We start from the raw sequence: 26,933 nt of genomic DNA on the forward strand, positions 1-26,933 counted from the left end.
TACAAAACCGCCTACGAACGGCAAGCCCGCTCGCTTTGAATAGGAGACCGTCACCTTGTTCAATCCGCCGTCTTCCACCCAGCTCCCCAGACACCTTGCCAAGTCTTTTGTGTTATTAGCCAGCATCCCCGATCCCCTGCAGCTGCGACCTCTGGATCCCAGAAATAGGTGAGGCCGTTATGTTAAATTGCCTTTGTCTCTACGGCAACCGCTCCAAAACTCCATTAGTATATCATTTCAGCTAAACGTGCTCTATAGGTGTTAGCTAGGTATCTGTCCTAGGCACTTTTACTTTCCGAGTGATCCTATCCGCCATGTATTTCTTGCTCGTCTTCTGCTCGTCTCGGGAAAGGAAATTTCCTCAACAAAACCGAGAATCTGAAGACTGTTTATTGTACCGTCATGGTTTACTGAAGCATTTGGCCGCGCATGTGACATGGGAAATTGGAGAGCATCTATGACAACCCCCCTCCTTGTTTGCCACCCCAAACAAGACCATCTTTTGCCATGTGGTCAGGGGGATTTGACACAATTCTTAAATACAACGGACTTGCTCAGGCACAAAAAAAAAAGCGTCCATTTTAGCGAGGCACAGTCTACATCTATAACCAAATGGTCAGGTGTGTCAAAGATGTGGCATTTCCATCCGACACCATACCCAGAGAAATGCAATGCCGTCCCAAACATGTTCGACAGGGCAAATAGGAAAGGCACCCACTTTTACGCTGAGGACCCTGGCACCTGTGTATGAAAATAAGGCCTTTAATGTGGATGTACTGTACATATGGTAGATGTGTCCACCAGATTTGATGTGACAAAATCCATCTTGTTTCATCCTTCATTTACTAAGCACTGCCACCAAGCCCACCCAACTCATATTTTCAATCGACTGAACACACGGCAGCAATGGTTGAAGACTGGTGAGCACGTTCCGCTTCACAGTTCAGAGGTCCGAGGTTCAATTCCGGCTCTCCCTGGCCTTCCTGTGTGGAGTTTGCAAGTTCTTCCCATGCCAGCGTGGGTCTACTCTGGTCTCTTCCTACATTCCAACGTTGGACACTCCAAATTACTGTGATTTACGAACTGGCAACCAGTTCAGGGTGTCACCAGCAAGCCATAGTCCCTAGTGAGGATAACCGACTGTAGTGAATGGAACGATGGATGAGGACACCTGTTACATTTGGTGAGTTTTAAGAATGGTGGCCTCACAATCTCAAGGACAAAGAAAGGAAACAATTTCAAATGTTGCGTTGGCACTATCTGGCCCAGAAGGACTGATTAAAAACCTTGAGTGTTATGAAGTGGACAATACTTATTGAAGAAACCCTCCAACTTCAACTGAAAAAGTTGTCCTTTAATCTAAAACATTGACATCATCCTGCTTTCCTGATTGTCCGGTTGGTAATGAAAAACATTATGGCTGCTTGTTTGTGTGCTACAGAAACCTTAGCATTGCCTCACGCGTTGTTGTGCTGTCTTCACACCTCTCATCGCAAGCCACTGTCATCATAATGCACTAATGGGCCAAGGTGTGAAAAACATGGCTGACTGAAAGCTCCAAGGAGCTTCCAGGGACTCGTCTGGTATACTTGAAAATCCTTTTTACTGAGCAGCATAGTTCAGTGACAACTGATACATTTGAATGATTAATCATGTGTTCACGATAAAGTGTTTAACTAGGAGGTCATTTTATAATCATCAAGTCCCCTGGGAGTGAGTATGACCGACACACCCTGGAGCAGGGGCCCCCCTTGGGAAATAGTCATGAGGGTTTCAGATACAGTATGTACTCAAGGATTTGGCAATTATGAGTATCAACCAATGGGAATCTCCAGGGTGGCATAACACGTTTGTAACTGTCAGAGAAATCTCAGAAAAGAAGACGAGGACAAGCCTAGCTGCTTAAACAGCAAAAGAGTAACTCAGACCAGCCAAGATTGACTTTTCTATGCCGGGCATAGGGAAAAAAAGCTTGGGCAAATGAACTCGTGGGTCTTCCAACGCTAGTTTCACTGCCCAGCCGTCCCCCACTGGCTTTTATTGAGCAAAAGCATAGCAGATTACAAGACACAACAAAAGAGCCAGCCGGGCGCCACCGGCAGCTGGGCCAAGTTCCCGGCTCACACTTTGCTGCGTCAACAGCTTTAGAAGGACTGAGGCGAGATGAACTAGGACTGCACACATGGATGGAAATGCACACTATTCTAGACAAAAAATAAGCACATAATGATAACAACCTAATATATGATTTCCTTCACACCCCCGCCTACTGCCCGAAGACTGCTGGGATAGGCACCAGCAAGCCTGCAACCCTAGTAAAGTTAAGCGGCTACAAATAATGTATGTATACAATAAATGGATGGATGGATGGATGGATGGATGGATGGATGGATGGATGGATAGATGCTTAATGCAAAATAATATATGACATGAGTAGTTTTTATCTCGCAATCTGAGACCAGTCAATGAATTGTTTGTATATGCGTACTTACAATACCTTGTATCTGCAGTTCTTTTTTTTTTTTAAACAATACTTTAATAATGCGTATTTGACAGTCTAGAAGTGCTATATACGGATGCATATTACTATTAGTATTATTAATATTATTATTATTTCTTTGTCAGTATAAAAATGAATAACGAACAAAGTAGTTAGTGACAAACTTCACTTAAATGAATTAGAATTAATATCTAGAATGTTACCTTAATTTGCAAATTCTTTAAAAATTTAAGACGCAGCGCAATAATTAAAATCTGCCGTTCCATTTTTCTCATAAACCGGAAGTTCTTCATCGTCGTCAATTTTCTTCTTCCGTTTCCTACAAGCGATTTTTAGCTTCGTGGTAACAGGAACTTTCTTCATGTGGTAAGTGCGGTGTGACGCTGCCGACTGCTTTCTTTTTTGAACCATTTTACGTTGCTGCTGAGAACCCAAAATGGGGCTGCGGACGAAAAGTAGCTAAATGTTGAGGGAAATGCACATTAAACGACCTGCGTACGAATAAACGTGCGTACCTAGGTAGTTGTAACGCAAACTTGACGGGAAAACGTCCGTTTATGCTTGCTATGTTGAAAACGTGATATTTTTTTTAAATGCTACTATAATACTCAGTGACCTTTTTTTTTTTTTTTTTATTTTCTAACTCCAGCAGTTGTTTTCCACTGAAGGTGCTCAGAAATGTTGACTTCACTTCTCTCCAATGTCGTATAGGTTGTGACGTCGAACATTTGTTGATCACATGCTTGTGTAGCGCCACCTGTTGTCACACTTCGGATCATTGAATTTACCGGCTAAGATTAGGGATGTTCGATACCATTGCAAACGCCAAACAAATTAACAAATTGAGAAACATTTTGACATTGCATAAAACAAATTTATACTTTCAGAAAAAGTAAAGAAAAAACTGCCTAGCAAGAACGGAGTATCGTTACCTTGACATAGGTATCAGTTCGATTCTGTTGATTGGTGTCTGGACTCGATATGTGTTTTCACCGTGCTGGCAGTGAATGTGTTGTTATCAGATTAGCGGAGAGAACTTGTGTTTTGTGTTTCAGAGCATCCAGGCGAGTCTGCAGAGCACGCGATGGCCGGCCCGGAGCTCCTGCTGGACTCCAGCATCCGTTTGTGGGTGGTGCTGCCCATCGTCTTCATCACCTTCCTGGTGGGCGTCATCCGCCATTACGTCACACAGCTGCTGCACAGCGACAAGAAGGTGGACCTGGAGCAGCTTTCTGACAGGTTCGGGGAAGACGCCGGTGACGTGGACTCACAAACTCAATCTGTCCCCCTGGCTGTAGCTTCATTTGCTCAGGTGGCAAAACCTGATTGTGTGCATCTTCATTCAGTCAGGTGCTCCTGCGCAGTCGCATCCTCCGAGAGAACGGCAAATATATTCCCAGACAGGTGAACGGGCTGTTACGGCACCTTTCTTCCTTTGCCAGTATTGTGATCATCATGACGACGGTCACGTGACATGAAAGAATTCAACCAAAGCATGCGTGTCTGTGTGCAGTCTTTCACAATGAGGAAGCACTACTTCAATAATGCAGAAACTGGCTTCTTCAAGAAAGTCAAGAGGAAGGTGGTCCCTAAAAACCCAATGACAGGTGTGCAACAAAACACATTAACCCTAAAAAAAAATAATAATTGAAAAAAAAAAAATGTCGTATTTATTTGCTTTCATTTGATATGGGCTGGAAAACGACACAGATATTGCCATATGTGTACTATATGCAACATGTCAACATAGCCGAAAACAGCAGAAATAAACACAGCCAGTGGGAGAACATGTAAATATTTTAGCCTACTTGGTTGAAACCGTAGCATTAGTAGCTACATAAAAGGTGTCATACATCTTTTTCGGGCAATTAAACAAGATATGGAATAAGGAAAAAAAGTCTCGTTTCACAATACATATATATATACACACAGGTTTTACCCTGCAGGAAGTAAAGTTGACAACAAGTCGAGAGGTCAGAAACGTGTCCAAGTTCGTTTTGTCTTGGGCTGCTTTTTTAAAACCCAACAATCCATATCCATAATACTTTGGCCCGCCGGGTTTGCAGACACCAGCATGCTGACGGACATGATGAAAGGCAACCTGACCAACGTGCTACCCATGATCGTGATCGGCGGCTGGATCAACTGGGCCTTCTCCGGATTCGTCATAAGTCAGCGCCGCCGCCGCCGCCGCCGCCATGTGCGTTTGCCCCATGTCAAAACAAAGCAGGCGAGCCAACCCTTTCCCTCCATGCAGCCAAGGTTCCTTTCCCGCTCACCCTGAGGTTCAAGCCCATGTTGCAGCGCGGAATTGACCTGCTCACGCTGGATGCTTCCTGGTTCGTACGGAGCTCAATACAAATACAGCGAATGTATCGTTGTTGCGAAAAATTCCGGTTACCGCATGGAAAAAATAGTCCCCTGTTACGTAAAAAAAAAAAAAAAAATCAGTATACGAAAGGTGAAAATTGTTGCTGTAATAAAGAGACGCCGGCGCCCGCTTGGACAAGACTGTAATGTAATACGCCGTCAAAACCATCGACCTCTATTTGTTAGAGTTTTTGATGTATTTTTCGAATTCATTGATTCGTCGGCTTTTCCGCAAACAAAAGACGGCAGTTGTTTTTTTTTTACACTTTTCATCTTCACACATTTCATCCGATTCGATATCTACTCTGAAGAACTAACAAACATAAAATTGACATTAGCTGCAGCTAACCTTGTACATAGTCACATGAAAACATAGACAGTACATACCACTTTGTGCTTCTATGAAAAAAACGCTAAACACTTCCTCCTGAATCTACCTAGCATGTTGTTCGCATCTGACATTAGCGAGAAGGCTGACCAACATAACACACAGGAAGTGCCTCGCATGTCCTTAATTAACTGACGTAAACTTGTATAAAAACAACCTAAACAAAGGTCTCTGCTCACAATGCCAAGCGCCATCTGAAGGCAAACCTTTGACCTACATTCATATCTACTGCTGCAATTCATATGGTTCATTTGAAATTGTTTAGAAGCATTACTTGGGAGCTTGGAACGAAATCGTGATACAAAATAACACTTTTAGAACAAAATAATTGCGTCAGTAGAGGTATCGCTGTATCACTGCTCACAGGGAGTTGGCTGACATTTCAGGTCAAATGAACACATTCCAGCCCAGTAAAAATGATTTTTGGACTTCTTAAGCTGTCAATGGCAACCCAACAAACGTGGATCTTTGACGTCTAATTCTCGTCACTGGTAGTGAACGGGATCATTTTACCCCGGGCGGATGTCCGAACGCTGAAATCCGGTTTGTGTGACGTGCAGGGTGAGCTCGGCGTCCTGGTACTTTCTTAACGTGTTTGGCCTGAGGAGCATGTACAGCCTCATCTTGGGCCAAGACAACGGTCAGTCCACGCACCCGCAAAAAACGAGCCCCGCCCCGGCGCATCTCAACACTTAAGCTCGTCTTCCTCACAGCTGCCGACCAATCACGCGTCATGCAGGACCAGATGACGGGCGCCGCCATGGCCATGCCCCCAGACCCCAACAAAGCTTTTAAGGTGATCTTTTAATTTTTCGCCCATCTTCTGTAGTTTTGCTCATGCCCACTGTCTGGCTTGCAGAGCGAATGGGAGGCGCTGGAGATTGTGGAGCACAAGTGGGCCCTGGAGAATGTGGAGGAGGAGCTCATGGCCCGAGAGCTCAACTTCACTGGCATCTTCAGCCGGGACCTTAAGTCCAGCGTCTTCTAGGAGGTGCTTTAGCACAGGGCTGGGCAAAGTCACGCCTGGGGGCTTCCTCTTTTTGTCCATCGTTTGTTGTTATTATTCAACGGTTTCGTTTTTCATATTCCTCATTTAATATATTGTAAATGCAATTACTGTACTATAAATAAAACATTTTTGTGAGAAAAAAATGATTTCAAATGGTAAAATGAATTTTAATACAATTGTACTAAATTAGCCTTGATTTTTTTTTTTACGTTTTCAGTTTTTCATGTGTAAAAAAACAATTAGTAAAGGTGAATTTAAAAGAAAACTAGAAACATTCTACAACATTCTTTGCAGCATGTTAAAAAAAAAAAAAAGCATTTGGATGAATATTTTGTGGAATAATCCCCTTGAGCCCAGGTTTGCCCAGCCCAGTTCTTGAAAACGTCAGCAGTCTTTTTTTCTTGTTCCTTATTTATAAATAAAGATTTTAAATTGAACTACATGACTCTTGGTCTTTCAAGGTAGACAAGGTGGCGGCGGTGACATAACAAATGTCCTTTTATTTCAAAAGTCTTATAAAATCATCACATATTTGACAAAACAGGTAGCCCAGAGAAAGCCCGATCATGTCCATAAAAAGCAGCTCTGTTAGAAAAATACTGTACAGCGTTGTGGCTGCCAAACATTTTGCAGGGAACATAGAAGCGCCTCAATGGCCTTGCCGGGTCATGTGACACCTCAATAAATAGTATAAGCAAAATATACAAAAAAAAAAAAAGCAGCCCAGTCAACATACAAATGTAGCTATGGAAATATGCAGACTCAAATCATGATTAACAGCAATGGAAAGTCAAGCGCCTGCCTGGTTAGTTACTTATGCACATTACCATCATAAAGTCAAATTAGTCTCTGAATTGTGTTTTTTTTTGGGGGGGGGCATCATATGAAGAAACCTGGACTGATAAGAGAATGAATTCAGTAGTTACTGGCCGTAAAAAAAACATTGACTGGACTTTTGACGGGATTGTGTGGAACGATCGATTGAATTAAGACGTATATCGTCGTCGGATTAGAGTGCCTTCAAACTTGTATCATCCAATCAGATCCGTATCTCCAAATTATCTTCCTTCCCTTGGTCCTATCAAGAAAGTTAGCCAATGAATTCTCCATTTAATCACGGTTATTCATCGATTTTTTTTTTCTCTCCATTAGTGTTGGTGAACTGATGACTCCCGGCATCCGATCAAATTACGCTAGCTGAATGAACACGTTATCGTGGTTCTTTTTGGCCAGTAAAAGTGATCAAAGTGTTGAATCACACATTGCGAGGCGTCGCCGGAAATGAAAATATGGCCGTCTGTCATTCAGTCCGTCTCCATGGTGAGCTCGGCAAAGGCGGTGGCGCAGGGCGGCGTGGCGGCGCTGACCCCGGCCTCCGAGGGCTGCGCGGACGAGGACGCCGTGCTAGTGGGCGAGCTGGGGTTGGGCGCCGGCATGCGAGGTTTCCTTATCTTGTCTTGGCGATGGTAGAAGAGCACGTAGGCGGCGTTGGTCTGCCACCAGCAAGGCATACGCACATTTTAATGAATTTACAACAAACCTTTTCACAAAATTAAGATTTTTATCTTGAATTCTGACTAAAGTACAATCGTACCCTAAATCTAAAACAGACACAATGACTTACCATGATCTGCTCCTCTGTGGCGTATGTCACTTTGCTGTCATCAAAGTAGTACCACTGACCATTGTCCTTGTTACGTGCGTAACTGGTGTCTACACACACACACACACACACACACACAATCAACTGAGATGCTTCGAGACGGTAGGTGAAGGTTTGTTGGAATTTTGGTATGGGCCAAACGTCATACAGTGGCCGTCTCGGAGTCCTCCGTAGTGGTTGGACACGGCAATGAGGTCGTAGCGGCTCGGAGGTTCCCCACTGGACATCGTTTTCCTCAAGAGGCAACCGGAGAAGTCCAGATTCCTACAACACGCAGGAGTAGCTTCATCTTAAGGGGATCAATGTGGAGTATTTTGCGACATCTAGTGGAGAACTAAGAGAATGCTTTTTTTTTTTTTAAACGCTAGGATAGAATGCCTTCGCTGTTTTTGTATACAACAGATTTGGCAGCACTTGATTCAAAGTTTTTCTTTTTTGTGTTGGAATCCTAATTTTCAATGTTTATCTTTGCAGTCTTCATTTTAGCAATCTCATTAAAAATGCTACTACCCTCCTTTTGTTTACAGATGTATTTGATGCGAGGCAGACATTTTGCACTGTAAAATGCTAGCAAAAAGAAAAGCAAAACTTATTTTGAATTTCCTGTGTTCTTTTTACTATTTTTCTTGGCGATTGGAAGGGGGGTGTGAAATAGAATTTTTGGAAAGACATCTCAGATTTTGAGGTCAGCCCTAGTAGTGTTATTCCTAGTCATATTTTATTCAGCAACTTCAGAATATAGATGGTGTAACATCATCCGTTTTATTTTTGGCACGTATGCCAGAACATTTGTGTTACTACAGAGAACAGGCATAACATTTCAAATAATACGGACCTTCAACATTTTGCAAAGGAGTCTTTAACGGCATTTAGCAATAGGTTGCTTCAGCTTCCAATTTATTTGTTCTTATTTTGAGGAAATTGCTTTAATCTTGGCCTGGCCTTGTAAAAAATAAATGTACAGACATCTGCAGAAACCCTGTTAAAAAGCTGATGTCCATCTCATGTATACACTTTGACAACTGCCGATTTAGAATGTGAAACAATAGCGATAATAAGCTGTCAATGGTATTTTTGTTTGGTGTGGCACCATCGTTGGTTTGCAGTTTTGGGGCTTTTCCAGTTGTTGTCTGAATGCTTGAACTCTAAAGGTGATTCATGCGTAAACTATTAAATATCGCTTGAACCTAAAAGCACAAACAATGCTTTGCACTGAATTTTATCTCTCAATTTTATCTAGCTCACAAAGGTCACTGGTGTGCTGGAGTCTATCCCAGCAGTCTTCCCTGAACTTGTTGCCAAGTGAACTTGTGATAGGTAAGCTGTCAGTGTGGAGTACAACAGAGAGTAGGAAGAGTGAGCAGAGTGAGAAATGGAGGAGGCCGAGGAAGAAAACGTGGAGGTGAAGCAGGAGGAGAAAGTGGAGGACAAAATGAAAGGAAAAGGAAAGTAAATTCTAGACGACAATTTGGGGAAAATCTACATTATGCCAGCACGGGGTCCAAATTGGGACTTGTATAAACAATGTGATGCGTTTAGTGCACATACACAAGGAAAATGCAGCTCTTATGAGACGTGTTGCACACGTGTACCTGAGGGGAAAGTCCACAATGGTGTCTAGCTTCTCCCTGGTAAACTTAGTGTAAGAGAACCTCTTGAGGTGGATTATAAGGACCTCTGGTAGAGACCACAGATCCAGTTTTTTGGTGGCCAACTGGTGCCTCTTACACACAGGACAGTACCTGTGAACACACGCAGGTTAACATTAAGTAGGTTTGTATGTGTTTGTGACGGTGTGTGTGTCTACCATGGGTTTTCCTCTTCCAATGTTTCCACCGTGGTGAAGAGCTGGATGCACTCCTGCAGCTGCACGGTGGTCTGCTGCAGAGGAACGTCCATGCTGCTGTGCTTCACGTACTTCTGCAGCGCGACGGCAGGAGCCAATCACAAGGCCGAAGAGAGCGAGGCAAAGATTTGTTTTGAATGACTTCCTCATCAACAAATGCATCAAAGTGTTCAAGGATACAAGTTTATGCATTCTGTGTAATAATTACACAGGTGTTACTTGAATATAACTGTTGTAAATGTGTAGAGTACATACATGTAAAAAGGTCAAATAATCAGGCCATTATTTTTGGCCAATGTGTGAAGGGCCATAATCAGCTAATTAACTAGTTAGGCATTATTTTACATTTTGACACAACATTGACATAATCTGTTCAATTCGGATCAGTTTATCACCAACTACAATGTTAAATTTATTGCGATTACATGATTTGACAGTTAATTTTACGCAATAACGTCAGCAGTCACACACTGACCTCTGCCTCGTTTTCATTGTAGAATCTCTTCTTGGTTTCAGTGTCCCAGTCCAGGGCCACGTATGGCTGCGCTGCTCACACATCGGCACATTTCAAAAATACTGTGTGTGTGTGTGTGTGTGTGTGTGTGTGTGTGAGTTTGGAAAGGTGTATACTCACAGCTGAAGGTCATGTCATGGCCCGTCTCCCGCTCAAGGCCGTTGCAGTTGACGGCCTGGATGTCAAATAGACGCTTCTTCCGACGCCGCGCCTTCGTCTTGGCCGATTGTTCATTGGAAGGCTGGCCCGGAGAGCACGCCTCCTCCTGCTTGCCGTCGTCCACTGCGGGGCCATCACTCTGCGGCGCCGACGCCGCTTCCTCTTCGTTCGCCGCCTCGTCATTCGCCTCCTCGTCTATTTCGGCTCGGCTCTCCTCGCCGCGGGCGTGGATGTGCCCGTCGCTCGGCCCGGCGTCGCCGCTGCACAGGGGCTTGGCGGAACCGACGCACGCGTTGTGGGCGTCGCCCTCCACCGGAGGGGAGGGCCGCGTGTGGAGCTCTGAGGGAGGGGCGGGGTCCTGGTGCCGGGTGTTCGCGGGCCCGTCGGCGAAGCACGCCTCCGACTGCGAGGGTCCCGGTCGCTCCGCGTCCTCCTGCTCGTCATCTAAGCGGCCGATCAGACACACGCGGGAAATGATTTGAAGATGGCTTGGTCAAATACTGCTGGTGGGCCAAAGACGGCCAATTTTGTTCCTACCAGGCGTGTAAGGGGTTTTGCTCTTTCACTATAGTAAACTTTTGTCCTTGTCTGTTTTCATTGTTTCATTCAGCACCAGCCTTTTTCGGATCCTCTTACCCTAACACTTGAAATAAAAATGATCTATGCGTGCGAGAATACCTCGGAAAGACTGATGAGCGTAACCATCCACCAACGATCCAAATACAGCACAACCTGATCCATGTCTTTTAGGTTCAGACAATCAATGTCTACAGTACATAATTCACTCTGGGCTGGAATAGTTTTCATGGTTTCCCACGGGGAAGCGTTTGATAGACGGAACGGGTGTTTTGTGCGCGGTCTTGGCAATATCAGTAAAATGCCTCGTTTAGGCTCCTTTAATACGTTGCGATAGGGTTCAGCCCCCACGAACTTCATGTGGATAAGTGGTCAAGATGATGGATGTGTTGGCTGACCGCCCTTTGAATGCCGTCATGAGAGGCGAGGCAGCTCTACCATGGCAACGAGACGTTTTACATTGGTAGAAATGCAGGTCTTATAAAAGCGCATATTCAATAAGAATTTCAATCGATAATTTGCAAAAAGTAATTTACATGCACTATTTAAAATGATAGAAGACTTTACTTTCGTGTTATGGACAACTATTAATACCCATATTAAGGCAAGAACCAAACGCTCCACTCAAGAAAAACGAGTGAATGTCATTACTTTAAAAAATGGAATCCTTTGGCCTGTACTATAAATATATAAAATACAGATGCACCCAAAAGGCAAGAAACTCACACTGAAGCTACATCAAAACATATTTTACGCTGGTATCAGTCTGAAAAAAAAAAGTAGTATGACATTTCATTAACAACCTTGTTTCCAACAGATAAACGGGCAGCTCCATTGTCAGTTAGTTACCGTCACTGATGCCGTTGGTCTGGCTTTTGTAAAGCTCCTCTTCGTCGTCATCCTCCTCCAGCTCCTCAGAAGGGTTGGGCGCTCGCACATAGCGTCTATACACACCAACGCCAACACTTATTACAATGCAGGCATTGACCTTAGCGAATGGCTGCATTGAGTGTTACTCACGCCAGTCTCTGCAAGAAAATTTGGTAGAGCGCCTCTTGGCTGCAGCTGCTGCGCGGAACACTGAGCAGCAGCGGGTGTCCGAAGAGCGTGGTGCTGACTGAACCGTAGTCTCTGAAGTGGGAACGTTCCCTTAGGTAAAGCGCCAGCAGCACGTGCTGCTCGCTTTGCACGTTGCACTCGTACCTAAAAACACAAACTCCATTTGTCCCACGCGAACGCAGAAAAGACCATTCGCAAAAAGCAGACATCGAGGTCTTCGTACACAAAGATGTCATCTCGGTCCAGGATGCAGCTCAGAGATTCATCTGGTGTGTAGATTTTATAAAAGCGGTGCTTGAAGACATCGGCGACCACCATCTGAAATATTCCACAAACTTGAGTTCATTTCAAGGCGATGATGGAGAAGTCCATTACTCAGTTAATGGCCAACCTGAGTTTCGGGAACGTTGGTCATCTTGGACAGAGCGGAGCAGAGGTCCGATACTTTTCCCACCTTGGGAACCACGACGCGATGCTGCGCACACACAAACACAAACAGGGGAAGCATCAGCACAATATTTGACCAACAAAACAAAACAACAACATGGCCTTCCATCTTTACTTAAGTATAATTAATGTAGCGTGTCCCGTGTGAGGTGTTCCACTTTTCGTTACAAGGGAGGGACACACAGAACTTGTAGTTCTTTGGGGGCGGAACAGCCGACCCCCGTTTATTCCACACTCGCTCCAAATGCTCTCTATTGTCGCCCCGCTCTCACGTCATCCACCCCACCCCGGGACACCTCCCTTCAATACAGCGTTTACAGTAAACTGAAGGTACGGAGTAGTAAAATGAGGGTACAGATTACTAAACTAAGGGAACGGATTAAAAATGAAGGCACAATTTAGTAAACTGAGGACACGAATTACTAAACTGAGTGTACGGATTAATGCAAACATTTTTATGCTCATACCGCGGCACCGTAAAAATGTGTAATCTTGGTTTATCAAACTGAAAAATTATTTAGACAATTGAAAGAGTTGGAAAATTCGGAGAAAATTAAAATGGGAAGTCATGACATAATTTCAAAGAAATATTTGGCCGACCTGCATGGGTTTGGCGTACGGTTCGAGCGAGATGAAAAAGACTTCCATGACGCGCTCCTTGCTAACAGGAAGTGGAATGCTCAGGTAGCAGAACGGGTCGAAAGTGACGGAAACTTTGTGGCACTGGGGGCAAATGAGCGTAGACTTGAAGAGGCCGTGGAAGGTGTCGACTATTACGGAGTCGTTGCGCCGTTTGTGATTCCGCCATGCCTCCTCGGCTACTTCCTGCTTTAGCCAACATACAAATACACAAACACGAGAGATTAAAAAATGCACAGTAAAAGAGGCTTCAATCTTTAACAAATTTAGACTTAAAAATGAACAAAAAAAAACAACACTTTTTTTTAAAATCCCATGCAGAGAAACTCTGGGGTGGTTATTTGAGTCTTATTTTGTATTTAACACAAAAAAAGTTAATTAAGCCATAATGAATGTTGTATGTTAGAATCTCAGCTGCAGTCTTTGTGGAATTAACATTTTCTTCCCGTGTTTGTGTGGGGTTTTCCTCACAGGTTCCAAAGACATGCGCGTTGATGACTGAAATTGATGACTCTGATGTGTGAACAGGAATGTAAATGCTGAGGCTGGCAACCAGTCCACAACAGTCAGCAATAATCAACTGCCCAAACAATAAACTGGGAATGTTGAGACAAAGGTAAGGGTATCATTAGTTTGGGTGCCATACTGGAGCAATTTAGAAATTGATATAAAACAAATCCACGTAAACCTGTTTAAAAAAACACACAGGTATAAAGAGGAGCAAATGTGTTCACTAGGACTGTGATGGTACAAATAATGAAAAATACATGTGCGCCAATATATGGCTGTTTATGTATTTTTGATATTCTTATATGGATGAGAGTATGTGTACAATATTAGTACTAGTGCAGTATTAGTACTAACAGTGAAGTCTGTGGTGTGGAATGTATTTATACAGACGGTTATAAATGTTTATTTCTATGTAAAACCGCAATGGTATTTAAAAGGCTTTGTGTTAAAAAAATTACACTTCTTCCTACTCCTTTTGCAATGTTTTGTCAATGTCTAATTGTTTTGCTTTTTCTTCTCATATATGTTTACAATTCATTCATTCATTAAAAAAAAAAAGGCAAAAAAAATGAGCATGACCTGGTCCGGACGTCCTTCGGCGTCACGCAGCTCTATATATTCTTTATTCTTGACCCGGTTCAGGTCCTCGTGCAAGCCGTCCAGCAGGAAGGATAGCAGCTCCTGACTATCGTGCTGCTGATAGCCCAGGAACTGCGACGCAAAGTGGCCCACCTTGGTCTGCGCGCAAACACAAATGCATCAGGCGACGAGTGGCGCCACTGTCCGGAGGCGAGGCGGGGCGTGGCGGCACCTTGAAGACACGTGGCACCACCGAGTAGTGGTGGCCCGACCACATCTGCTTGATAACGTCGGCGTAGGCCTCTGCGATCTCGCCCTTCATGCCCAGCGGGTTGGAGAAGTTGAGCTCCTCCAGGTAGGTGCTCTGCAGGAAGTACTCGGTCAGCGGGGGAGTGTTGCTCAGGCACTGCAAGGTGGGCCAAAGCATGGAAGCAACACTATTATGAGTATGTGTGGGCGCACGCACGCGTGCGTGTGTGTAACACGTGTGAGACCTGCAGAGCGGAGTTCATGAAGCACGTGTTGCCAAGGTTTGTGAGCCCGCAGATGCCGGGCTGACCTCGGTATGAATCTTGATCCTCCATAGAGTTTCTCCTGGAAAACAGTCAACAGTTCTAACTTGACAATTCCAATTGGGTTTTGGGGTCTTGTGGTGGATATTGCTACCAGCACCACTCACTGTTAGTAATGGTTTTGTTGTGATTAATATTCAATTGCCTCATGTAACATTTTGTGTTAGCGTTAAGTCATTTTTTTCCAATTTGAATGCATATTTTCTTCAGGTTTCACACATTGGTCTTTTGTAGGTGGGCAACTTACTTTTTTTGTTTTGCTGGTCTGACACGTCAGAGCCCCGCTGCCTTTCCGTCATCGTTGGTCTGTCTTTTTTTTTTTTTCAAGTCAGATGAAATTGTAATCGGCGGTCCATCAGTGTATTTTTTAGCCCAATCTTCTGCCACCACGAGTGACTTTTTATACTGGCCTGTCATTCGTCAGCCGCTGGTCTACTTCTATCTGCACTTACACTAATTCTTTTTCTGTTTAAGTACTTACACTTAAAAGTCAACACCGTGTCTGTGATTCTGCAGTTATACTGCAATTGAAACATAACACAGTAATAATAAGTGTAACACGAAAACAAAGCCAGCTAAGGGGTTTAACCTTAGGCTACAGGGTGACCCAAAAAAAAAAAAAAAAAACGGCGCCTCAAGAAATGCAGAGCTAAATGGAGGCCATCTAGAACATATGCTGTAGAACGAAGAAAAACGGCCAAAGACCCTAGTGTTTTGATGTTATGTTTTGAATATAATAAACTAGTTATGACCAAAGTTTCATTTCATTCGGACAAAACACTAAGAAACGGGGCCTAATTAGAGTTGAGGCCCGTTTTTTTGAGTCACCCTGTATAATACAACATCATTTTTATCCGAGGGAATGCAGGGGACAAGAGTGCAAGTAACAATCATGTCCACTTGATGGCATTATCATGCTATTCATTACACTCAAGTGGTGGATGTCCTTTCTCATTTATAACTGCTTGTTCTACAAATATAGGAGACGGTCTCATCAACATTTGCATTAACTTTATCAGTCACATACACTGCAAGTAAAAAAAAGGATTTCTGCGGTTGAATTTACTGAAAAATATCTTTAATTAGGGAAGCTTCTATCTTGCCTTTCCAAAAAAAAGTATTTCTGCGGTTGAATTGAGTGAAAAATGTCTTTAATTAGGGAAGCTTCTATCTTGCATTTCCTGGCCAAGAACCAATTAGAGAACGGATGCAAATTTATAAGGAAGCAACAACAAATAAATCTTAAGTAAATCTAAAGTCAGCTGTATGGGGGGGTGTTTTTTTTAATGGTGTCAATTTACATTTGTTTAGTTTGGTGCTATTATATTCTCTGTTGCCACAGTACTTTAAAAAAATAACTTACTTACTTTCCCATTGCTTGCTTGAGAAGTAACAATATATGTATTTAATAGCTTTAAAAAGTAACTAAATACCATTAAAAGTTACTTTATTGTTACATTTGGCAATGTTTGACCACCCTGCTTAACATAATGACACCCGGTTTTGCTCCTTCAATTGTAAGTGTGTTTTTAATTGTGAGGTTAACCCTTCATGATTATTATTATTATTATTATTATTATTATTATTATTATTATTATTATGATAATGATTAATTTACTGGATGCGTAGTGCAATACGTTTCTTTTTTTTTTTTTTTTAGTTATTGAAGCTATGTAGATCACTGTTGACTTAATAATTTTGTTTTTTGCTGATACAAACTCAAAAGAGTAATTGTACTTGCTTGCATCTAGAAATCGTTATGTCACTCAAAGGTGAACGTTAATTTGAATACTCTCTAAATGCATTTCACTATATGCTCAACTACAGAGGTTCCCTTATGAGGTGGTCTATAAGGTAGTTAGAGATTTTAGTGAGTAGTATAATGTTGATTTTATTATGACTATTACATTGATACAGTACATTGTATTATGAATGAGAAGTGTCCACTTTTCAAGTAAATCATGTCAATTCTTACTGCATCTTGTAGGTGTTGCTACATAATAACACGTGCTTCTTCCTGAATCTACATATTAGCTACTTTTTGAAGTATTAACACATTAAAATAACTCATGATGATATCAGAAAAGTAACTAATCTGATTACTTGACTGGATGTAGCGTTAGTAGTGCAGTGTTATGCCATAATGGTGCTTTATTGTTCGTCACAATTCAAAATATTTCTCAGGTGATTTCATTATCTCTGTGGCATGCTTCGCATTAAAAAAAAAAAAAAAAAAAAAATCGGATTTTGCGCAAATTCAGGCCAGGCTCAACAAATAAGTAAAACGAAAGCAAAACAAAGGTGCTTACAGAATTAAAGGTCTGGTGCTCGGCCAAGTGCCATCAGCATTCCTCGTCTCCATGATCACCGTCTGAAACGCAAATACAGACATGCATGCACACATTCCACCTTGTTGAACATCGCATTTGTGATTTCAATGGCGGGTGGGGGAAGGGACATTCTAAAAAACATGAACATTTTTGTTTTTTTTCTTCAAAAACAAAAAAAATCATGAAAATAGTTGTAATATTAAGAGAAAATAATTTGAAGTGATTGGATAAAATTGCTGTTTCATGAAAAAGAACAGTCAAAACATGCTTACAATGACAAAGAAATTAAGTAATGAGAATAAAGTCATCATTGCCCAGACAAGCGAAAGACAATGGATGAATAAGTTTTAATGTAATTATGTGAATGGGGTAACATTTACTTTAATTTACTAGAAATAGTGCAAAACTAAATTGTGGGAGTCCCTACAAAGGTGTTCCTTTTTGTACAAAAAAAGCATTATAGGATGAACCTGTAAAGACAATAAAGTTGCAATATTACAAGAAAAAGTTATATATATGTATGAATTTAAGTCATTTTGAGAATGAAGTTACAATGGAAAGAGAAACATTTTGAAATACATATTCTATGTTATTTCGAGAGTATAAATTACATACAGTACAAATGAGGGACAAAAAAAAAGATAAAAGTAAGGGTAACGACCAATCAGGGCTCATCTGTTTTCTGGGTATGGTCAAGACATTAACAAGCTGAGCTGTGATTGGTTGTCATCTTCGGTGGACAGCAAGTGACAAAGCATTTTTAAAGGTGTAAATGGCACGTGAAAATGGGATTTATTCAGTTAAATGCTTAACGAAATATTAACTTTTTACTGCAGAAAATGACCCCAACGTTAGTATCCCATCATAAAGTCATATTAGTAAAAGCAATAATCTGAATTTTTTGAGAGAAGAATGAGAAAAGCAAAGAACAAGAATGCATACAGTATTACAGAATGAGGCAAATGGTCGTGTGTGTGTGTGTGTGTGTGTGTGTGTGTGTGTGTGTGTGTGTGTGTGTGTGTGTGTTTGTGTGTTTGTGCGTGTGTACTGACCATTCCTGAGCTCAGACAGGCATCCAGCACGCTCATGTGTACGTTCCTGAGACGTTCACAGTTGTTGTCAGAACTTTTCATCCACAGGCGACACTCGCAGGTCGACGGCAGCGAGAAGGCCCGGCACATGGCAGACTGGATTGACTCTGCACACATGCACATACTTATGAACACACACTATTTAATAAAACTGTAATAGGCGAAGTTTTGTGCTCAAGAGACCCAATGTATTTTTAAACAGGGCAGATGGGTTAAATTATAGTAGATGATGAAAATGCATAACAAATAAACTACTTTAGAATGTCTAAAAAGGAATGGACAATGAGATAATTGTATTATTCATATTTGTGAATTGAAACCACACCATTATTTAATAAATTACAAACCTGCATTTACTGTTTTCATTCATTTATTTTATTGGTCAAGTAGTTCAAAAATTAAGCTTTTGAATAAGTAAAATGAATGTTTGCATTTTACATGTTACGCTTCTAGTTACCATATTTAACAACACCTCATTTATCAAGGAGCATGATCCCACCTCAGTCTGAATATGAAATGTGGGCCCTCGAGCACAAAAGTTGGCTTCACTTTAACCACAATGCAACTCACGTATGCTGTCAGTGCGGCTAAACTGCGCCGTGGTGACGTTCTCCATGTTGCCATGGAGACAGAGGAAGATCTCCACTGGGTAAACCTCCACCTTGAGCGTGCTGGGCAGGTCCACCACCTAAAGCGCAGAAGAGAGCATGAATGCATCTATTTTTTTAGAAGAATTTTTTTGTATTTATATTCTAAGATTCTGGTCGAAGTTGTATCCATGTATTATGATCAAATATGGAGAAGAACAGGCATCACCTTGCGTTCCAGTGGAGGTTGCTGGTCCACCATCCCGTACCAGGACAGAAGCTTGTGCCACGCCTCGGCCGGCAACAAAACAAAGTCCTCGTTCTCCACCAGACGCTCTTTAAGGTGATACGAGTCCGCATCTGCAGAGCATGAAATAGGATTCATCTTAGGCATATAATGAGGAAAAACAACTCATAGTAATAAATTCCCTATTTCATTAAAATAACATCACGAATAGAATGTCTAGAAAATTCTAACCGTATGAGAAAAACAAATATCACTACTTATTAATGAGAACATAATTATTATGGCTACAAAAAAAAGTCATTCATTCAATATTCTACAAAATTAAAATGATTCATGTAAATAAAATTGTTACTTTTTGTGAATAAAGTCCTTAATAGTAAAAGAATGAGGTGAAATATTGGTAGAAAAAGTCACCATTCAACAGCTCTTATATATAAAGCTATAATTGTATGAGGGGAAAAACAACTTATAATTTAGCACTTCAATAGTTTTGAACTGTATGAGAATAAAGTCAAATTAATGGAAAGTTATTTCAAAATAGTGGTAATTTTAAATAAACGTTAATGCGACAAAAAAAGATCAAGAAATAAAATCACAAGGTCAGAATGTCATTTTACACTAACACTCATTAGTACAGTGCAGGAAAATAATTTTGTTTGACGACAAGGTCATTTTACGTTAACTACATTTTAATGAGAAAATAATCTAAGGTAATTTTAAAAGATAGGATTATTACAATATAATTTTATACAAAGAGTCATTATTTTACAATAAAAATCTGAATAGTCACAATAGTATGGGATCATCATCAGTTGATCACGACCAAATCTTTTTTTTTTTTTTTTTTTTTGATGCCCACACTGACTCCAGACAAGCAGTTGAGGAGGTGCCTTCACTTACCATCAAACAATTTGCCGTTGTCAATCTGACCCGGACATGATGAGTTCTGGTCTCCACTTTCCACAAACTCCTTCCACTGTTTGTACCAGCGATGCTCCACCATGAACCTGACATGCACACAAAGCCAAGTTGACAGGGCCATTTTTTTTAGTCCGATATTACCTCATTAAGAAAAATAGAATCTTTCCTTTTTTTAAAGACACCGACACATTACGAAATAAAACATGGACAATGATATTAGAACAAAGGTGTTGAACTTCAGTCCTCAAGAGTCCGTATCCCGCAAGTTTTCCGATTTTCTCTCCCCAACACTTGTGATTCAAATGATTAGCTTATTAGCGAAATCTGCAGGAGCTTGAAAATGATCCTAATCATTTGGTTCGAAAACATGCAGGATACCGGCCCTCGAGGACTAGAGTTCTACACCTGTGCTTTAAAACCTCTTGAAGCGGGCCAAAGCGTCACTGCTTAGTTCACTATAATGCATAACTATTGAACATCGCTACCTGATCTTAAGCAATCCCCTTCAGCCCTTCTTCCACTCAAGTTGTCATCTTGCTTTGCTGTATGATAATACGCAAAATCCTTGACAATCTGCTTTGGCAGCATTCCTTGTAAGATTGCTATCTTGTGATTCGTTAGCATAGCAATTGATTTGGGCAATTTGATCAATATTAAACAGTACCTGAAATTTAGGACAAGATGACACTATCTGCCAAATTCTTTTGCTACTCATTCAGGTATATTTTCTACAAATAAGCCAAAATGTTACAATGAGCTAAAAGCCTGCTTAGAGAGGCCATTCACAATATGTTAAAATGGTGCAAAAGTGTGCCGTCATCACTTGATACCTATAATTTAGGTTGGGCCCTACCATTTACATTTACTGTAAAGTATATATGGTGCTTTTAGGGGTGGCTCGTGACACAGTGGTCGATGCGTCCGCCTCACAGTTCAGGGGCCTGTGTCCTGCGGAAAATGAGTTTACACAATGTAATGTGGAGGAATTAGTTAAGTTGCTGGGGGTTATTTCCGCACTTTCCGACCACGACATTGACACAAGAGTCACCACAATTAAGGATCGAAGAAGTACTCCACATTAGATTACGTGTTAACCTGCTCTTGCCTTGGTTTGAAGAGCAGGGTAACCAATTAGGCGTTAGAACCCGCTCATCAATTTTTCACGGGAGAGTTTGACAGATAAATCAATTCATGAAACTCTCCAACAAAAAACCATGAAATAATTAAGTAGATAAACAATTACAGTATATACATTTTTAAATACAGTCACTGGCACATTTTTAAATACAGTCACTGGTACAGTCAATAACACATTTAATAAAACATTGGTTTATTTACTTCCATTTTTTATTAATTAATGAAACATTTAATTAACTAATGAAACATTTATTAATGACAATTTTTGACTGTTATTTGCTGAAAAAAATTAAATGAATAATAATACATTTAAATTGATCTAGGAGATTAACATTAATATCTTAAATATTTTAACAGAAAGAAAAAGGTAAAAAACCATTGCGCCAATGGCCTAAATTAGAATTCCCCGACTTTGACAATGGGTGAGACCACGGCACTATCTGGTGCCATAAATGCGTAAATACACTCCACACTGCAAGAGCAAAGCCCATTCATAATCCCCCCCCCCCCAACACTTTAGAAGGACTATACTAAATACAGATAGGTTGTTTTAGTTGGCTTTTCCTGACATTGTTTTCCTAGCAAAAGCCTTAAGGTTATTGTGCAAACACTGACATGATTTTCTCAACCATGACTATCACCCCTTGCCTCAAATATGCAAGCTGTAAATACAGTGCAAACAGACTGATTTATCACTTCTGATTGTCTCATGCACATATTTTGACAAAACCTGACTGCAATTCAAAATGTCAAATTGTGTGAAAACTGTGCGTCAGTGATACAAGGACGATGGTGCTCATGCCAGACACTACTGCACTATGAAACTACAGCACTTAGTATATATATTTTAGTGAAAGAGGTCTTATTTTTCTATGTATAGTCTGTTAGACCATCATTTACTCATAAAATGTACACCTTTTATATATAATATTGCTTTTGTGGTTATATTTCCTCTAAAGCTTTTCATTAATTGTAAATTACTGTATACCACTAGATATGCGTTTAACAATCAAATTAGATTCCTATGATTTAATGGAAAACTTCTTTCAAAAAAAGTTTCATTAATTTGTCCATTTGTGCTAAGCAGATCCTTTATTAGAAAAATGAACCATTGTCAACCCAATCTCTCACACGCTAATATGCCTCTTACTACATGCATATTTTGCACATGATATTTGCACTATATTATTTGCACAATTGTTTCTGTTTTATTGCTATTTATTGCTATTCTTATTGTTATGTATTTATTGCTCGAACATGGACTATAGTCACACACAAAAGAAATAGTGTGCAATATAAAAATTGATTTTAACATTTAAAATACATTCAAATAGGTAGGACCTCAATAAAATAACCATGACAAAGTGAACGGTAAAATGAAAATTAGGCTGACAGCCACATATTTATTTTTTTCCTCAAAGAGCTGTGGTAAGTGGTAACGTTCCACAAAACGAAACATGCAAATAGGCGATTCCTCTACTGAGGCTTGGATTCTCTTAGTTTGAAAGTGTCTGTCATATTTGTAACTGACAGTAGCAACGATCGAAACAATAAAATGCGCGAGACATTGTCGACACGACCTTTATTTTACAAGTGAACCTGACCAGGAAGAGGTGGGGGCGCTCCATATAAGCTAACATTAGCAACCTGAGCCAACGATTAGCGAAGCGAGCCTGCAAAACCCGAGTTTTCAATATCCGTCAAAAAAAAAAGCCGCTTAAGGGCAGGCTGGGTGGCGATAAAACGTAGTCGCCAAGAGGCGTTCACGGAGGCGGCCGGTGGGTAGTCTTCACGGATGATTCTTACCAACTGTCCCCAGCGCGGAGCTCGCAGTCCCGAAGCAGACACTCGACCTCCCGCCGCTGGGCCTCCAGGCCCGGGGGGAGCTCGGCCGCGGAGCAGCGGCTATTGGCCGCCATGACAACGGTCAGTGAGACATCAATGACGAGAGATGATAGCAAAAGTAGACACTTTGAAACGCCGCCTCGCTGAAGCCATCGACTGGGGGGGCTGCACCGAATTGTTTGCGGAAGTAGGAAGCGGCTTCCAGGGGGAGGATGACGACTTCCGGGTTCGTCGATCCGACCCTTCCGAACACACAAGTCACTTGGATGACTTTTCTCTACCTGAGCTGCTCATTCGCAAAACACAAACGTGAATGTATTGTGCGCGTGATGTGTGAACCTTGATGATCATTCAAGTGTTGAATTATCGTTAGTGGTGGCGGCACGTTTGACACGTTCGCGTCCACTTGGTGACATGTATTAAAGGCTCTTATTTGGCTGCGTCACACCAACGAGCATGTTTGTCTTGATGACGTCTTATGTTTTGATTAATTTATCGCGAGGTTTGTGGCAGTTCGCATTTACGACACTTGACTATCGCGAGATCTGCAACGTTTCATTTGGATTGACTACCACAAAATTCCGGCTACGAAAACAGAACCAGAAACCACAGACAGTTAGCCAAAATTTAGATAGTAATGGGTAAGACCAAAGTAGCAATTAATAGAACTCTACATTTGATGATGGGGTTTGCAGAGCTCGTTCGGGTAACAGGCATCCGCCGTCCCCACGGTTAAAAAAAAAAACGTGTTTGGTCAAAATATCGCGAGCTTTAAACATAGCCAATGGAAACGCAACATTGCTTACAGCTTCCGGAGCGGGAACAAAATAGTTGTGGAAGGTGGCCATAATGGACGTGGATATGGCCGAGCCTCAATGCAAAAAGAAAACATCCGCAGAAGACGCATGCCAACCCGACAGGGAGGCCGGGGAGGGATGCAGCACGACCTCCAGCTCCCACGAGCTGCCCTGGGTGGAAAAGTACAGGCCGATGAAACTGAATGAGATTGTGGGTAACGAGGACACGGTGAGCCGCCTGGAGGTGTTCGCCCGCGAGGGAAACGTACCGAACATTATCATTGCTGGTTAGTATGAAGCCATTAAAACACAATTTACGTTCATGGTTATTATTGCTTACTTTCTCTTCGGATTTAGCAACATATTGTTTACACTATTGTGGATTTCAACACTTGCGATGGCCCACATTCGTGTCAGTCCTTTTTTTTTTTTTAAACACACTATGCTGAAGAAAATTTGCATTCTGAAAGCTTTTACACACATCTGTTGTGCTTTACTAATAGATCCTCTAACATACCTTTTCACGGTGTCACATGTACTCCCGGGTACCTCTTTACAGCAGCCGCTGTAAACAAACTTCATGCCATGTGACAGACAAGATTTCATATGTTAAGTGTCAGATGAATATACGTTGCCACAGAAGTTAATTCATCCTGATTTTTTTTCAGGAATTTTCTTAGGGGCGTTATGAAGAGACTTAAGGATGCTTTTCAAATGTGAACTAGTGACTCTTTTAAGTATGAGTTTATAACTGACAATTGAAGTTACTTGGAAAAACTGTCAAAGACTCACCAGCGATAAAGCTTCATAAAGCAATGAAGTTTTGCCGCCAATTGATTTACACACGCTTCAAAGCATCATGGGGCTTCATTTGCTCGATGGCGCCATCAAGTGGGCCTGAAGCCCAAGTAGTGAACAGTTGTCTGTTTCTCACCAATGTGCTCGTGTAAACCAAATCCAATAAGTGCTATAACGATAGTTTGTTATGCAATTTTGATTAGAAATAACAGGTTTTCCGCAGTTTTTATAATTATTTTTAGAAGCAATCTAATCAAGCATAATTCTTCCCATCACTTAACACCACTGATTTGGTTCAGGTCCCCCTGGAACTGGAAAGACAACCAGCATCCTGTGCTTGTCCCGAGCACTGCTCGGCTCCTCCATGAAGGATGCCGTGCTAGAGCTCAACGCCTCAAATGACAGGGGCATTGACGTGGTCAGGAACAAGATCAAGATGTTCGCCCAGCAGAAGGTGACGCTACCGAAAGGCCGACACAAGATCATCATTTTAGATGAAGCTGACAGGTGAGATGCAAGAATGGAGTGTGACGTTGGATATTTTTCTTATGCAAAATTGAAAGTCAAACAAGCACAATTGCCACTTTCAGTCTTTACACTGGTCGATTAGGGAACATGCCTTTTAAATTATATGTATAACTAGATTATACACATAATGTTAGATTCAAAGAAAATTGGAGTGGAATGTGATAGACCCACAACAAACAAAAGTCATCTGTTTTCCCTCTGCGCTAATAGAAAAAGTGAATACAGCTGTTTTTCATACTTTGAAGAAGTTAAAAAAAAAATAAAAATACATAAGAAAATGTCTTGACAAAATTGATTAATGGCCGAACCCAACGGGTCTTGCCCGAAAGATTAATCAGATAGCCAATTTGAATCAAATGGCTTATACTTGTAGATTAATTAAAATTTTGACCTTTGTGTACTTTTATGGTTTATAGTCATTGTTTACAAGTAACGCTGGTGTCATTTTTATGACAGAAATCCATCACATTTGTTGAGGAGGTCATTTTGTGGACCTGTCATTCAAAACAAAGCAAATCTTAATTTTAATGCTGCTTTCTCATCAAACGCGTAAAAGGCGAAAAAAGTTCATGTAGTTTGCGCAACATGGCGCGAAGGAGCGTTGGCCGATGCGAAGGACGCGTATGGAGCGACGACAGGTGGAAAGCAACACGAAGTTTTGCTCATTTCGCCTTGTCGCAAGAAGTTACAAAATTTTAACTTTTGTATCACTTAGTGTCATGACAGCCATCGCCCAAAAATAATGACCTGGATGTCATAATTTTACACACAACCTAGTCACAAGTTTTGCTTCCTTCCTTCAGTATGACCGACGGAGCTCAGCAGGCATTGAGGAGGATCATGGAGATCTACTCCAAGACGACACGTTTCGCCCTGGCCTGCAACGCCTCCGACAAGATCATCGAACCCATCCAGTCGCGCTGCGCCATTTTACGCTATTCTAAACTGACAGATGGCCAGATCCTGGCGCGGCTGCAGGATGTGGCTGAGAGGGAGGGGCTATCTGTGTCCGACGACGGCCTGGAGGCGATTATCTTCACCGCGCAGGGAGACATGCGGCAGGTGAGGCTTCTTGCATTCACACGCTGCTTCTCGCCGTTGTTAAATGTGCTTCTGCCTTCACGTTTTTTGTGACAGGAACCCCCTCTATTCTCCTGCCCCATTTGTTGCACCTCTAGGCGCTGAACAACCTGCAGTCCACCAACTCGGGCTTCGGCTACATCAATAGCGAGAACGTGTTCAAGGTGTGCGACGAGCCACACCCCCTGCTAGTGAAAGGCATGCTGGGACACTGCGTGCAAGGAAACGTGGATGAGGCGTACAAGGTGGTTGAGCAGCTGTGGATGCTGGGCTACTCACCGGAAGACATCATAGGGAATATCTTCAGAGTGTGCAAGACTTACCAAATGGCAGAGTATCTCAAGCTAGAGTTCATCAAGGTCAGCTGTCATCTTTTGACTGTCTTCTCATCATTAAAAAAAAAAAAAAAAAAGTCAAAATGGGTGCTTGATATTGTTGAAACGAAAAAGTCTTTTTTAAAATTTTTTTTAAAGTGATGATCTTGCATTCCCCCAGGAGATTGGTTTCACGCACATGCGCATCAACGAGGGTGTCAACACACTGCTGCAGATGGCCGGGCTGGTAGCGCGTCTTTGCAGTAAGACTGCGCCCCCTCCTGGCTCATAGCGGTGCTGAGCGGATCACACAGACAAGGCCGCCTGGAAGAAATCATTTTTCAATTGTTTTGTAGTCTTCAAGAAATAAAATCCACTTTCTATGCTAATAAGTCAATGTTTGGTTGATTTCACGTTTCTCTGCTGG

The 26,933-nt window shown here is 41.7% G+C and overlaps 3 protein-coding genes and 1 long non-coding RNA gene across 5 annotated transcripts; 2 read left to right on the top strand and 2 right to left on the bottom strand.

The window, feature by feature from the left end:
• Window positions 1-2,801: 2,801 nt before the first annotated feature.
• On the top strand, window positions 2,802-6,704 carry LOC148427321 (ER membrane protein complex subunit 3). Of its 2 annotated transcripts, none has more exons than XM_088403284.1 (9): window positions 2,802-2,866; window positions 3,556-3,739; window positions 3,847-3,904; window positions 4,014-4,107; window positions 4,567-4,671; window positions 4,758-4,839; window positions 5,819-5,898; window positions 5,972-6,054; window positions 6,118-6,704. In XM_088403284.1, the coding sequence occupies exons 2-9, from the start codon at window positions 3,585-3,587 to the stop codon at window positions 6,244-6,246; spliced, it is 786 nt and encodes a 261-aa protein (XP_088259410.1). In that variant the 5' UTR covers window positions 2,802-2,866; window positions 3,556-3,584; the 3' UTR covers window positions 6,247-6,704. The 2 variants fall into 2 exon arrangements, with proteins under 2 accessions (XP_088259410.1, XP_088259418.1); XM_088403292.1 differs by lacking the exon at window positions 2,802-2,866 and adding an exon at window positions 2,875-3,007.
• LOC148427322 (uncharacterized) lies at window positions 4,878-5,365 on the bottom strand. Its single transcript, XR_015863798.1, has 2 exons — window positions 5,258-5,365; window positions 4,878-4,921 (listed from the first exon to the last, which is right to left on the bottom strand). It is a non-coding gene; the product is annotated as an uncharacterized LOC148427322 (long non-coding RNA).
• A 43-nt stretch (window positions 6,705-6,747) lies between the features above and the next one.
• On the bottom strand, window positions 6,748-23,243 carry usp11 (ubiquitin specific peptidase 11). The gene is made up of 21 exons (XM_088403187.1): window positions 22,951-23,243; window positions 19,987-20,093; window positions 19,069-19,199; window positions 18,823-18,940; window positions 18,214-18,359; window positions 17,141-17,202; window positions 14,754-14,853; window positions 14,492-14,665; window positions 14,260-14,418; window positions 13,132-13,356; window positions 12,476-12,559; window positions 12,308-12,402; window positions 12,046-12,228; window positions 11,875-11,969; window positions 10,411-10,893; window positions 10,252-10,322; window positions 9,738-9,850; window positions 9,523-9,672; window positions 8,079-8,194; window positions 7,892-7,980; window positions 6,748-7,760 (listed from the first exon to the last, which is right to left on the bottom strand). The coding sequence occupies exons 1-21, from the start codon at window positions 23,061-23,063 to the stop codon at window positions 7,572-7,574; spliced, it is 3,003 nt and encodes a 1,000-aa protein (XP_088259313.1). The 5' UTR covers window positions 23,064-23,243; the 3' UTR covers window positions 6,748-7,571.
• On the top strand, window positions 22,769-26,898 carry rfc2 (replication factor C (activator 1) 2). The gene is made up of 6 exons (XM_088403273.1): window positions 22,769-23,070; window positions 23,798-24,073; window positions 24,884-25,091; window positions 25,916-26,174; window positions 26,291-26,551; window positions 26,688-26,898. The coding sequence occupies exons 2-6, from the start codon at window positions 23,839-23,841 to the stop codon at window positions 26,796-26,798; spliced, it is 1,074 nt and encodes a 357-aa protein (XP_088259399.1). The 5' UTR covers window positions 22,769-23,070; window positions 23,798-23,838; the 3' UTR covers window positions 26,799-26,898.
• Window positions 26,899-26,933: the final 35 nt, after the last annotated feature.

Source organism: Hippichthys cyanospilos, chromosome 2 (assembly GCF_059441005.1).
Source record: "Hippichthys cyanospilos isolate Australia breed blue-spotted pipefish chromosome 2, RoL_Hcya_1.0, whole genome shotgun sequence".
NCBI classification, from domain to species: domain Eukaryota; kingdom Metazoa; phylum Chordata; class Actinopteri; order Syngnathiformes; family Syngnathidae; genus Hippichthys; species Hippichthys cyanospilos.

Bases quoted from the DNA above. Each gene is read 5' to 3' on its own strand.
- rfc2 (XM_088403273.1), top strand. From the start codon at position 23,839: ATGGACGTGGATATGGCCGAGCCTCAATGCAAAAAGAAAACATCCGCA. The intron at 25,092-25,915 runs GTGAGATGCAAG...TCCTTCCTTCAG, and splicing joins ATTTTAGATGAAGCTGACAG to TATGACCGACGGAGCTCAGC. The intron at 26,175-26,290 runs GTGAGGCTTCTT...TTGCACCTCTAG, and splicing joins CGCAGGGAGACATGCGGCAG to GCGCTGAACAACCTGCAGTC.
- LOC148427321 (XM_088403284.1), top strand. From the start codon at position 3,585: ATGGCCGGCCCGGAGCTCCTGCTGGACTCCAGCATCCGTTTGTGGGTG. The intron at 4,108-4,566 runs GTGTGCAACAAA...CCGGGTTTGCAG, and splicing joins CCCTAAAAACCCAATGACAG to ACACCAGCATGCTGACGGAC. The intron at 6,055-6,117 runs GTGATCTTTTAA...TCTGGCTTGCAG, and splicing joins ACCCCAACAAAGCTTTTAAG to AGCGAATGGGAGGCGCTGGA.
- usp11 (XM_088403187.1), bottom strand. From the start codon at position 23,063: ATGGCGGCCAATAGCCGCTGCTCCGCGGCCGAGCTCCCCCCGGGCCTG. The intron at 12,560-13,131 runs GTCGGCCAAATA...GTGTGTGCGCAG, and splicing joins CGTACGCCAAACCCATGCAG to CATCGCGTCGTGGTTCCCAA. The intron at 7,761-7,891 runs GTAAGTCATTGT...TGCTGGTGGCAG, and splicing joins CCACAGAGGAGCAGATCATG to ACCAACGCCGCCTACGTGCT.